Source organism: Mauremys mutica, chromosome 11 (assembly GCF_020497125.1).
Source record: "Mauremys mutica isolate MM-2020 ecotype Southern chromosome 11, ASM2049712v1, whole genome shotgun sequence".
Lineage (NCBI taxonomy): Eukaryota > Metazoa > Chordata > Testudines > Geoemydidae > Mauremys > Mauremys mutica.
In genome coordinates, this window is record NC_059082.1 from 53,149,692 (window position 1) to 53,163,911 (window position 14,220).

Consider the following 14,220-nt stretch of genomic DNA (forward strand, 5'->3'; position numbering starts at 1 on the left):
TAATACTGCATATTGTGTGAAAAAGTATTTCCTTTTATCAGTTTTGAATTATCTGCTTTTAAGTTTTGTTGAATTCCCCCTTGTTTTTATGTTGGGCTAGATCAGGCTTCTAATCTCTCATATCCTCTCTACTTTTCATTATTTTGTATCCTTTTATCATGTTCTCCCTCCCCACATTTACGTCCTCTCTGAGGTAAACAGTCCCATTTTTTTCAAGTATCAGAGGGGTAGCCGTGTTAGTCTGGATCTGTAAAAGCAGCAAAGAGTCCTGTGGCACCTTATAGACGAACAGACGTATTAGAGCATGAGCTTTCATGGGTGAATACATCCGACGAAGTGGGTATTCACCTATGAAAGCTCATGCTCCAATACGTCTGTTAGTCTATAAGGTGCCACAGGACTCTCTGCCATTTTTTTCATTCTCTCTTCATATGAGAGTTTTTCCAGGCTACCAATATTCTCCTCACTCTGCTCTGAAGCGCCTCTAATCATGCCATATCCTTTTTGCTACACATTAAGGCAGTGGTAGGCAACCTGCAGCCCATGGGCCGCATGCAGCCCATCAGGATAATCTGATTGTGGGCCATGAGACATGTGCTGACATTGACCATCCTCAGGCACGGCCCCCCACAGCTCCCAGTGGCCACAGTTCGCCGTTCCTGGCCAATGGGAGCTGTGGGAATGGTGAACCGCAGCCACTGGGAGCTGCGGGGGGCCGTGCCTACAGACAGTTAGCGTCAGCAAAATGTCTCGTGGCCTATAATCAGATTATCTTAATGGGCCACAGGTTGCCCACCACTATATTAAGGCCTTGAACTGTTCATAATGATGCCCAGATCCTTTACCTATGCAGATACAGTTATTTAGAACCCTGGAAGGTGTAAGTGTAGTTAAAAATTTAATCATACAAATGTGTATTGCTTTGCATTTATCAACACTGATCTGTATCCATGTTATCCATTCACCTAGTTTGGTTAGGTCTCTCTAAAGTTCCTCAGAGTCTTTTCTGGACTTTACTAACCTAAATAACCTTGTGTTATCTGCAAATGTTTCTGCCTCACTGCTCACTCCCTTTTCCAGATTGTTGTTTAATATATTAAACAACACTGGACCTAGACCTGGTCTACACTATGAGGTGAGGTCGAATTTAGCCATGTTAAGTCAATTTTATAAGGAATGCGTCTACACAACCAACCCCGTTCTGCTGACCTAAAGGGCTCTTAAAATCGACTGCTGTACTCCTCCCCGATGAGGGGAGTAGCGCTAAAATCGACCTTCCTGGGTCAAATTTGGGGTACTGTAGACGCAGCACTGTGCAATTTGATGGTATTGACCTCCGGGAGCTATCCCAGAGTGCTCCAATGTGACTGCTCTGGACAGCACTTTCAACTCTGATGCACTAGCCAGGTACACAGGAAAAGCACCAGGAACTTTTGAATTTAATTTCCTGTTTGGTCAATGTGGCAAGCTTAGCAGAACAAGTGACTATGCAGTCCCAGAATCACAAATGAGCTCCAGCATGGAGCGAACAGGAGACACTGGATCTGATTACTGTATGGGGAGAAGAATCTGTGCAGGCAGAACTCTGATCCAGCAGAAGAAATGCTGATATATATTCCAAAATCGCACAGGGCATGGTGGACAGAAGCTACACCAGGGACACACAGCAGTGCCGCTTGAAAATTAAGGAACTCAGGCAAGCCTAGCAAAAGACAAAGGAGGCAAATGGTCGCTCTGGGTCAGAGTCCCAGACATGCCGCTTCTCTGATCAGCTGCATGCCGTTCTCGGGGGGACCATACTACTACCCCACCACTGTCCGTGGACACCTGCAAGGTGGCAACCTCACGCAACAAGGAGGAGGATTTTGTGGATGAGGAAGAGGAGGAGAATGCGCAGCAGGCAAGCGGAGAATCTGTTTTCCCTGGCAGCCAGGACCTTTTCCTCACCCTGGAGCCAATACCCTCCCAGGGTATATTGTTCCTGGACCCTGAAGGCAGAGAAGCACCTCTGGTGAATGCACATTTGTAACTACACTTCTGGGTACATTGTGTTTAATGTTTGATTTTCCCTGAACAATTGCGATGCATTCACGGCCAGTACAGCTACTGGAAAATGTGTCTGGGGATGGAGCGGGAATCCTCCAGGGACATCTCCATGAAGCTCTCCTGGAGGTACTGTGAAAGCCTTTGCAGAAGGTTTCTGGAGAGGGCTGCCTTATTTCGTCCTCCACTGTAGGACACTTTACCACACCAAGCCAGCAGCAAGTAGTCTGGAATCTTTGCAGCACAAAGCATGGCAGCAAATGGTCCTGGGTTTTGGTCACATTCATGCAACATTCAGTCTTTATCTTTCTGTGTCCGCCTCAGGAGAGTGATATCGTTCATGGTCATCTGGTTGAAATAGGGGAATTTTTGTAAGGGAACAGTAATCCCCTCTGTTTGGTGATTCCTGGCACATTAGACCCCGGTCATGCTGGGCTGTTTGAGCTTGGCTAAAAGGGATCATCCCGGAGAATAGCCACGCGGAGGCAGGGAGGAGTGTCCTGCACATCCACCCCAAAACCGCAGCCCCTCCTTTTAAATGGCAAACCCAACCGCATTGGTTGCTATGGGAAAGGAGGGCTCTGCAGTTTGAAACCATTCCCACATGTTATGAATGTGGAAGAAGCCAGCCCCGCATACCCTTTGGCTTACCATGGCTGCCTGGAAACTGAATTCTGTTGCCCAGCCATGTGTGATGTGTCACCATACCGGTAGGCACTCAATATAAAAGGCAAAATGCAACTTTGTACCTAAAACACATGTGCTGTCTGCTGTGAATTGCTTGATTCTCTGTGAAACAGTCTCCCTTTTGTTCTCAGAAATGTATCTTCTTAAATTCTGCTCTCCCTTTCTTCCCCCCTGCAGCTGCAAATGTTTCTATACTCCCCATATCAACTCCGTCCCTGAGGTTATCACAGATTAGAAGGTAAAAATACTGCACTCACAATGACCTGTTTTCAGAGCTCATGCAGTCCTCCAGAACTGATATGGCACAGCTGAATGCATGGAGACATTCACTGGTAGTGAGCGTACAAAGCATACAGTGAGCGTGATCGGAACACGCAGGAGGAGATGCTGAGGCTAATGGGGGAGTAAACGGACATGATGAGGCATCTGGTGGAGCTGCAGGAAAGGCAACTAGAATACAGACCCCTGCTGCATCCATTGTGTAACTGCCTGCCCTCCTCGCCAAATTCCATAATCCTCCTCACCCAGATGCCCAAGAACATTGGAGGGGAGGCTCTGGGCACCCAGCCACTCAACTCCAGGGGATGGCCCAAGCAACAGAAGGCTGTCATTCAAACAGCTTTGATTTGTAGTGTGGCTACAATAAGCAATGTGGCCTTGTCCTTCCCTCATTCCCCACCCCACCCGGGCTGCCTTTTACTAGTCAGCGTTGTCAGTGATCTCAGGTTGTTTTTTTTTAATAAATGAATGAATGAATGGATTCAGAACAATAGTGATTTTATTTCCTGTGCCTGCTGTGGTCGAAGATGGGGAAGGGGATTGGCTTACAGGAAAGTACATTCACCAAAGGGGGCAGCTTTGCATCAAAGACACACACACAACTGTCACACCGTAGCCTGATGAGTCATTAAACTGTTTTTCAAAGCCCCTCTGATGCGCAGTGTGCCTGGGTGTGCTCTTCTAATTGCCCTGCTGTCTGGTTGTTCAAAATTGGCCGCCAGGCGATTTGCCTCAACCTCCCACCCCGCCATAAACGTCTCCCCCTTACTCTCACAGATATTATGGCGCACACAGCAAGCAGCAGTAACAATGGGAATATTGCTTTCGCTGAGGTCTAACCTACTCAGCAAACAGCACCAGCGCCCTTTTAAACGTCCAAAGGCACAGTCTACCACCATTCTGCACTTGCTCAGTCTATAGTTGAACTGCTCCTTACTGCTGTCCAGGGTGCCTATGTATGGCTTCATGAGCCATGGGAGCAAGGGGTAGGCCGGGTCCCCAAGGATAACTATTGGCATTTCAACATCCCCAATGGTAATTTTCTGGTCTGGGAAGAAAGTCCCTTCTTGCAGCTGTTCAAATAGCCCAGAGTTCCAAAAGAGAGAGGATCATGCACCTTTCCCGACCATCCCACATTGATGTCAGTGAAACGGCCCTTGTGACCCACCAGTGCTTACAACACCATTGAGAAGTACTCTTTGCGGTTTATGTACTGTTTAAAAAGGTGATCCAGTGCCAAGATAGGAATATGCATTCTGTCTATTGCCCTATCACAGTTAGGGAACCCCATTGCAGCAAAGCCATCCACTATGACCTGCACATTTCCAAGAGTCACTACCCTTGTTAGCAGAAGATTATTGATTGCCTTGGCTACTTGGATCACAGCAGCCCCCACAGTAGATTTGCCCACTCCGAATTGATTCCCGACTGACCGGTGGCAGTCAGGCGTTGCAAGCTTCCACAGGGCTATCGCCACTCGCTTCTCAACTGTCCTGGCAGGTCTCATCTTGGTATTCCTGCACTTCAGGGCGGGGGAAAGTAACTCACAAAGTTCCATGAAAGTGGCCTTATGCATGCGAAGTTTCGCAGCCACTGGGGATCATCCCATACCTGCAACACTATGCGGTCCCACCAGTCTGTGCTTGTTTTCCGGGCCCAGAATTGGCATTCCACTGTATCAACATGATATCCCAATTGCCACATCCCTAGCTTTCAGGAACGTCTGTGTCCATGTCCTCCTCCCAATCTTCCTCGTGCTGGTGCTCGTGCTGGTGGCTCCTAGCTAGGCTCTGCACATACTGCAGGATAATGTGCAAGGTGTTTACAAAAGTAGTGTGCAGTTGAGCAGGCTCTATGCTTGCCGTGCTATGGCATCTGCATGGATAACCCAGGAAAAAAGGTGCAAAACGATTATTTGCCATTGCTTTCAGAGAGGGAGGGAGGGGAGACTTGATGACATGTACTCAAACCACCCGCAGCAATGTTTTTGCCCCATCAGGCATTGGGAGCTTAACCCAGAATTTCAATGGGCAGTGGGGACTGTGGGATAGCTACCCACAGTGCACCACTCCGTGAGTTGGTGCTAGCCACGGTATTGAGGACGCACTCCACCGACCTAATGCGCTTAGTGGGGACACGCACGATCGACTGTACATAATCGGTTGCTAAAGATCGACTTCTATAAAATTGACCTAATTTCGTAGTGTAGACATGACCCTAGTGTGAAACCATGAGGTGGGCACCCCATTGATAACCTTTTGCCATGATGAAAATCGACCATCCGTTTCCTGTCTCTTTTTGGTCCAGGACAGTATTTTGCCTCTCAGCTCATGACTACATTGTTTCTTTCATAGCCTCTTGTGAGGGACCTTTTCTAAATCCTTTTGAAAGTCTAAATGAATTATGTCAATTATTTGTCCTTTATCTCCTGTTTTATTGACATATTCTAAAATGTGATAGATTAGTGAAACATGATTTTCCTTTGCAGAAACTGAGCTGTTTAGAGCATATCATATCATGATTTTCCAGATGCTCTTATTCTGTTTTTAATTATTATTTCAACACTGAGTGGGAGGATGAGGCCATCGAGAGGAGTGAGGCCTCGAGGAAGGGAGGAAGAGGGAATGGTAACTAACCAGTATCCCTGTATATACAGGATTTCAGCATAATCCAGTTGCTTTCCTGTTGAAGCCTTAACTTTTATATTTTCTTATTTTTATTATTTTTTTAACTGTACAGTCTTAACATTGCATTAACAGTTATTTGGCATGTAATTTACAGCATAGATGACAAAAATGCAGTCCAGCACAATATTTCTAATGTGTTCCATTGGAGAGTATCCTGTTTATTATCTGTATTCCACCTGTGAGTCCTCTATCATGCTGCTGATCCAGAGTCCACATTAGAGGCAAGGAGTCCTTTAAGAAAAGGCCGCTGAGTCGAGAGCCACTTGCACTAATTTATAGGTGACATATTAATACATATTTAACCTATTTTAGTGTGAAGATGACGTACATTACTGTACAGTACACCTCTACCCCGATATAACGCTGTCCTCGGGAGCCAAAAAAATCTTACTACGTTATAGGTGAAACCGCATTATATCAAACTTGCTTTGATCCGCCGGAGTGCACAGCCGCCCCCCGCCCCGAGCACTGCTTTACCGCGTTATATCCAAATTTGTGTTATATCGGGTCGCGTTATATCGGGGTAGAGGCATATATACAGAGTTTTAAATTGTGCACTATGACTTTTAGACCACCAAAACAGGATTTTTAATATGCTTTGTGACAGCTTTGGGGCAGTTCTTTGGATGGAGCCAGACTCCATACAACATAGATTGAGATGGGGGTGGGTGGAGTGGAAAGTTTACCATTGAACTCTCTCAATCACGGGGCTGTTGGGTGCAGTTGGTTCCCCAGCATAAATAGGGCAGCCTGAGGGTTGCTTTGACTTATGCTGGCTATTATAACAGCCCTAATGAGCTGAAACTACAACCAAGGATTGTTAAGTCTTAAGATTATCCTAGCCTTGGCCTTTGTACTAGCAGCCCAGGTAGGCGGCAGTGTCTATTGCAGCTTTCTGTTATTGCATGAGGTGGTAGGGCTTTCTCCAGAAGCAGGATGTACTGGCACAAAGTAGCTACACCACATTGGAGAATCTGGTCCTGTATGTGCATGGAAAAGCATGTCTCATCTGTCTAAATATGCTACTACCATACATTATAAATTAATTCACAGGGATTAAACACAGTGCATAATGGCCTATTATACTCAGCAATTCAGGTAAATATTACCCATAAAACTCTTAAGTAAGAAGAACATCTGGGATTGTTCACTGGCATTCCCCTTTCTGCTTATTGTTTTCAGTTCTGCTGTTTAGTTTTCACTTAACCACATAGCAGTTATTCACAATAGCATTTTGTGGCCTTACGCAGTATCCAGCTAAAATTGCAGTATGGTTGGACATCCTATCATGCAATTTTTATTGAAAGGGAATCTTGGAATATGGACAGTTTTGAGAGTCTACTTGTGGCAGTGAAAATGACTCTGTTGTGAAATGAATAATGTTCTGATGGTATCTGAATATTTCTGTTTTCAATTTTTTGTCTTCTTGCAGACATGTCCTTCATGTAGTGTTACATTTGCTCCCAGCAGTGATGTCACTATAGAGGAAGGAGCTATCCAAAATGGTTGTCAGGATGAACATAAAAACAATACCAAGGTAACTTAAGCTTTCTCACTCCTGACTCCCCTGCATCAGTTTTAATAGCCTCATTTTTGTACTGGGTTCCTCCTCACTTCAATATAACTGGCAAGCAGCAGAGCCAATTTCAGAATTCAGAATTTCAGCATAATCCAGTAGAATTTGGGCACCAAATATCATCCTGGCCAAGGTTTCCAAAAGTGACTAGTCATTTTGCATGACTTAATTTTTTAGTGCCCAACTTGACACCTTAGAGGACCTGATTTTCAGACATTGCTGAGCACCTGACCTCTGAATGTCTGACTACTTTAAAATATCTCAAGTTGGAAACCCAAAAACTGATGCACTCAAAATCACTTTTATGAAATTATTTCAACCTATGATGTTCTCTTCTCAGTTACACCTCTGCCTTAAATAATAGATAGGCACAGAAGAAGCACTATTGTATTTATTTGGATGAAATATATGACCCAAAGTGTTAACAAAACCCAGTCACTCTCCAGTATTAAACAGTGTTAAACAAGGGTTGGGTTTTGTATACAGAGACTTCAGCCTGCTTAATATCATGGCAAACACACCACTAAAAACCCTTATAACCTTTTATTAAAGATAAAGAAAAGAAGGAAAAACAGTTAAAGTGTTGAAATGTGAAGTATTAATTAAGGTTTTCATTTTAACAACATTCCTGGTTCTCTTTCCCTTAGCTTGAGAATTTTAGAAGGAAAACTCCCCTTGCTTGACAGTCTTTTAGATGGTATCAAAGATGGTAATAACAGCTCTTGGTTAGAAGAGAAGAAGGTAGTTGAGATGGGCTATAGCTATTATTACTGCTGTTGTTAAAGTTTCATTTTGTTTCATCTCAGGGGTGTTTGGTATTCAGCTGAAGCTGGTAGGGGTTGGCAATGACATCTGGATCCCTCTCTCTGATCTGGTCTGGTTCAGGTGATCTCTCAGGATCAGAATGACAAAGGCCCGGGGTCCCAGTGTGGGTGACAGCCATGATGGCAAAGCTCACCCCAGTAGCCTCCGTCTGTTCCTCCTCTTTTCCCTCTAATGTCTGTTCTTTTAGGACCCACAGAGGGAATGGTGGGTGGAACATCCCATTCCACATTATTTTATTCACCAATTAGGCCTAATTTCTGACACCAATTTTGGTTCATTAATTTCCAGACCCACATTTTCTTGCTTACCACACATCATCTTAACACAGTCCTTGAATTATGAATCAGCACAGACATCTTTTAAGCTCAGAAAGGGCAGAATATGCAGTGAATGCAGTCTTATTTGAGCCTACTGTATTGGGTCCAGTATGCTTGTACTACAACTCCACCATCACTCGCTCTGAGGGAGTTAGAGCAGAGTGGCTACAGGAAATTTCTATTCTTCTTCGAGTGCTTGTTCATGTCATTTCCAATCAGGTGTGTGCATGCACACGTGCACAGTAGCCGGAAGATTTTTCCCTAGCAGCATCTGTCAGGTCAGCCTTGGCACTCCCTGGAGTCGCGCCTTCATGGCGCTCAATATATAGCCCTGCCAATTTGCCACCCCCTCAGTTCCTTCTTACCATCAGTGACAGTTAGCTGGAACTTCCCTGTGCTGTTGTCTTGACAAGCACATTTAGCAGTTTCTTACGTTGTTCTCCATTAGTTTTCCATTGTTCGTTAATAGTAGCTGGTAGTTCATTAGTGTTACATAAGTTTCCTTTGCGGGGGGAGAATTCCCTCCTACGCTCTCCTGATGCTGGAACATGCCAGGGTCTCCAGGCTTCAAAGCCAGCGAAGCCTGCGGCAAGAGTTTGCCCAGAAGCGATCCTTACACCTCCTGTCTAAATGTTTAGGAGAGGGCCAGCAGAAGGATCATTGTGCCATTTGTAAGACCTTTCGGTCCAGGACTTTAAAAGATAGAGAGCAGTGCCCGAAGTTCCTGTTGATGGAGGCAGCACTCCACCCCCAGTCCGACTCTGTTGGGCCACACTAGTGCTTCTCCACCGGCGATAGTCGTGCTGACTCCTGCCTGCATAGAAGGGCAGTTGAGTCCGGAACCTCCTCGCTCGCCAAGACCAAGCCGTGAGCTGCACCTCCCTTTGACACTGGAGGCGTTTGAAGCAGCCCAAGAACTGCTTCACCTCATGGCAGCATTCTTTCCACCCAAACGGGATAGGTCGCCAGCACCGGTTGTTCCCCGGGCCCACTATGATGGCCAGCTGATCTCGAACCCCAGCGCGCCATCCCCGGCACCGGAGCAGACCCCGGAGCCATGCCGATCCCCGAGGCCTTGGTGCCAAAGCACGGTGCCTAGAAGTACCGCTCCCCCATGGTCATTGTTTTCAGACACCTCGGAGTCAGAGTCAGACTCCTATCAGTCCCGGAGGAGTAGGAGCAGACGGTCCACATCAACTTGGGACCGACACCCTTACCCAGCACGGTGGCCTGCACAATGGCAGCTCCCAGTGCAATGGCCCTTTTGGACTCCCCGGGCTTTTCATCAAAGCCAAGGTCGCAGCCAAGAGTCTCATTCCAGGGCAACGTCGGTGGCCTATGCCTTGTTTGTCCCACCCGCCAGCACCAGCCGGGCTGGGGGTAGGCCTATTACCACCCTGCACTACCATCTCGAGGCCTCCAGCACAGCCAGCACTGGGCCCGGCATCAGCAGGGACTCCAGTGGTGACATTGACTCCGGCACCAACGGCGATTCTGACATTGAGAATGATATCAGCACTGATGGCACTTCTGGCACTGGCGGTGCCTGCATCGGTGTATGCAGTCCCTACACTGAGGGGCGTGACACCATCTGAGTGCCGTGGGACCCATCGGTGCAGCAGGAAGGGAGCAGCCACCACTCATGGGGGTCTCTCTTCGCCAGATGAGGCGTTGGCAGGAATGGTGACAGCCCCGGCCTTGGAGGACAACAGGGTTCTGCAGAAATTGTTGCGGAGGGTTTCCCAGGGCCTGGGCATTCAGGCAGAGGAGGTAGTGGAGGATGCAGATCCAATGGTGGACATCCTCACCCCCTCCAGACCTGCATGTATTGCCCTGCCCCTCATAACGACCATCTCTGATACCACAAAAACTCTGTAGCAAACCCCAGCCTCATTGCCCCCTATGGCTAAGCACAACGAAAGTCACTACTCTGTGCCGTCCAAGGGTTACGAGCATTTATACACGCATCCCACATCTGACTCTCTCATGGGCGATGCTGCCAACCAATGCGAGCGTCCGGGCTTCCAGGGGCCCTCCCCGAAGAATTGGGAGGCTAAAAGGCTTGTCCTTTATGGGAGAAAGGTCTATTCCACTGGAGGCTTGCAGCTCCGCATATCCAATCAGCAGGTACTCCTACCACACCTGCTCGGTGATGGCCAAATTCACAGAGCTGCTCCCCTTGGATTCCCATGCCAAGTTTTCAGTGTTGGTTGAGGAAGGGAGACTCATCTCAAGGGTGTCCTTTCAGGTAGCACTTCACGGAACAGATGCAGCCACCAGGGTTATGGCCACAGGAGTGGCTAGGAGAAGGGGCTCATGGCTCCAGGTTTCTGGCCTCCCCTGTGAGGTACAGCAAACCATTCAGGGCCTGCCTTTTGAGACTCTCAGAAAAAAATGACAAAAGGCTAAACATCCTTAAAGACTCCAGAGCCATCCTCAAGGCCTCTATATGCCTGGGCCTCTATATGCCTTCAACGCAGCGGAGACACTTCCGTCCACAGCCTCCTCAATGGTTCGGTCATCAGAACTGCCAAGATGACTCCAGAAGGAGAAATCGGAGTGGCAGGAGAAGGCCGCGTCAACCCTCTAGCCAGGGCTCAGAACAATCCAAGCCATCTTCAGGGGCCAAACTGGCCTTTTGAAGGTGCGGTCGAGGACAGTGCACCAGACAAGATCTGGATCCACCTCACTTTACCTTTTCATTCTGACTATCCCCTTTCTACCATGCATGGTCCTGTATTACTTCGGACCCCACTGGGTGCTCCACACGATAGGTGATACTCCATCCAATTCTGTGCCCCCCCCCACCCTTCCACCTCGCTTCCCCTTCCCTTTTCAGGGACATCTCTCATGAGCAACTCCTTATACGCGAGGTTCACTCGCTACTATCGCTAGGGGCAGTGGAAGAGGTTCCTCAGGAGCAGAAGGGCAAGGGCTTCTATTCCCAATATTTCCTAATACCGAAAGCCAAAGGCGGCCTCAGGCCTGTCTTGGACCTGCAAGAACTCAAGTTCATTAAGAAACTCAAGTTCCGCATGGTCTTTTTAGCCTCCCTTTGCTGGATCTAGCAGACTGATATGCCACCCTCGACTTGAAGGACATGTATTTTCATATTGCAATTTCTCAGCCCCACAGAAAGTACCTCAGGTTTGTGGTGTACAGTACCCACTACCAATTCACAGTCCTTCTGTTCAGCCTGTCAGCAGCACCTTGAGTCTTCATCAAGTGCATGGCAGTTGTCGTCGCGTTCCTGCGCAGGCACCAGGTACAGGTGTTTCCATACCTCGATGACTGGCTGATCAAGGGCCGCTCCAGGACCCAAATGGAAGCTCAGGTCAGATTCATCAGAACCACCTTTGACAACTTGGGTCTCCTTCTTAACGAAGCAAAATCAACTCTGTCCCCCGTCCAAAGGATAGAGTTTATAAGGGCAGTACTGTGGACTTGACCCAAGCCAGGGCATACCTGCCGGAAGCAATGTTTCAGGCCCTGACAGATATCATTTGAGGCATCAGACAGTTTCCCGCCACCACAGCAAGGAACTGCCTGAAGCTTCTTGGTCACATGGCTGCCTGTACCTACGTGGTGCAGCATGCCAGACTCAGGCTTCGACCCTTCAGTCTATGTATTTCCCAGCCCAGGACAGGTTGTACAGGATCGTGACCCTGCCTCATCCAGTACTCGACTCCCTCCTGCGCTGGCTCAACCCTCAGGAGGTGTGCTCAGGGGTCCCCTTCACCAGTCTGCAGCCATCTCTCTCGCTAGTGACAGACGCATCAGACTTGGGCTGGGGAGCTCATCTGGGAGACTGCAGGACCCAAGGTCTCTGGTTTCACGCAGACCTGGCTCTCCACATCAACATCAGAGAGTTGAAGGCGGTGCTGTAGGACTTCTGTGCGGAACATTCAATACACCTGCAAGCAGGCCACTCTTTGTTCATAGAATCATAGAATATCAGGGTTGGAAGGGACCTCAGGAGGTCATCTAGTCCAACCCCCTGCTCAAAGCAGGACCAATTCCCAACTAAATCATCCCAGCCAAAGCTTTGTCAAGCCCGACCTTAAAAACCTCTAAGGAAGGAGATTCCACCACCTCCCTAGGTAACCCATTCCAGTGCTTCACCACTCTCCTAGTGAAAAAGTTTTTCCTAATATCCACCCTAAACCTCCCCCACTACAACTTGAGACCGTTACTTCTTGTTCTGTCATCTGGTACCACTGAGAACAGTCTAGATCCATCCTCTTTGGAACCCCCTTTCAGGTAGTTGAAAGCAGCTATCAAATTCCCCCTCATTCTTCTCTTCTGCAGACTAAACAATCCCAGTTCCCTCAGCCTCTCCTCATAAGTCATGTGCTCCTGCCCCCTAATCATTTTTGTTGCCCTCTGCTGGACTCTCTCCAATTTTTCCACATCCTTCTTGGAGTGTGGGGCCCAAAACTGGACACAGTACTCCAGATGAGGCCTCACCAATGTCGAATAGAGGGGAATGATCACGTCCCTCGATCTGCTGGCAGTACCCCACCTTATACAGCCTAAAATGTCATTAGCCTTCTTGGCAACAAGGGCACACTGTTGACTCATATCCAGCTTCTCGTCCACTGTAACCCCTAGATCCTTTTCTGCAGAATGCTGCCTAGCCATTCGGTCCCTAGTCTGTAACAGCGAATGGGATTCTTCCGTCCTAAGTACAGGATTCTGCACTTGTCCTTGGCCCAGTCCTCTAATTTGTCTAGGTCCCTCTGTATCCTATCCCTACCCTCCAGCGTATCTACCACTCCTCCCAGTTTAGTGTCATCTGCAAACTTGCTGAGAGTGCAGTCCACGCCATCCTCCAGATCATTAATGAAGATATTGAACAAAACCGGCCCCAGGACCGACTCTTGGGGCACTCCGCTTGAAACCGGCTTCCAACTAGACATGAAGCCGTTGATCACTACCCGTTGAGCCCGACGATCTAGCCAGCTTTCTATCCACCTTCTAGTCCATTCATCCAGCCCATACTACTTTAACTTGCCGGCAAGAATACTGTGGGAGACCATATCAAAAGCTTTGCTAAAGTCAAGGAATAACACATCCACTGCTTTTCCCTCATCCACAGACCCAGTTATCTCCTCATAGAAGGCAATTAGGTTAGTCAGGCATGACTTGCCCTTGGTGAATCCATGCTGACTGTTCCTGATCACTTTCCTCTCCTCTAAGTGCTTCAGAATTGATTCCTTGAGGACTTGCTCCATGATTTTTCCAGGGACTGAGGTGAGGCTGACTGGCCAGTAGTTCCCCGGATCCTCCTCCTTCCCTTTTTTAAAGATGGGCACTACATTAGCCTTTTTCCAATCATCCGGGACCTCCCCCGATTGCCATGAGTTTTCAAAGATAATGGTCAATGGCTCTGCAATCACATCCGCCAACTCCTTTAGCACCCTTGGATGCAGCGCATCCGGCCCCATGGACTTGTGCTCGTCCAGTTTTTCTAAATAGTCCCGAGCCACTTCTTTCTCCACAGAGGGCTGGTCACCTTCTCCCCATACTGTGCTGCCCAGTGCAGCAGTCTGGGAGCTAACCTTGTTTGTGAAGACAGAGGCAAAAAAATCATTGAGTACATTAGCTTTTTCCACATCTTCTATCACTAGGTTGCCACCCTCATTCAGTAAGGGGCCCACACTTTCCTTTCTTCTTGTTGCTAACATACCTGAAGAAACCCTTCTTGTTACTTTTAACATCTCTTGCTAGCTGCAACTCCAAGTGTGATTTAGCCTTCCTGATTTCACTCCTGCATGCCTGAGCAATATTTTTATACTCCTCCCTG

The 14,220-nt window shown here is 47.8% G+C and overlaps 1 protein-coding gene across 2 annotated transcripts in view; it reads left to right on the top strand.

The window, feature by feature from the left end:
• The window catches only part of ADCY9 (adenylate cyclase 9), a 198,525-nt gene that overhangs the window by 97,964 nt on the left and 86,341 nt on the right, over positions 1 to 14,220 (top strand). For both annotated transcript variants that reach the window (XM_044979245.1, XM_044979246.1), the window contains exon 3: positions 7,129 to 7,233. In XM_044979245.1, coding sequence (XP_044835180.1) covers positions 7,129 to 7,233 — 105 coding nt within the window. The remainder of the gene's footprint in view (positions 1 to 7,128; positions 7,234 to 14,220) is intronic.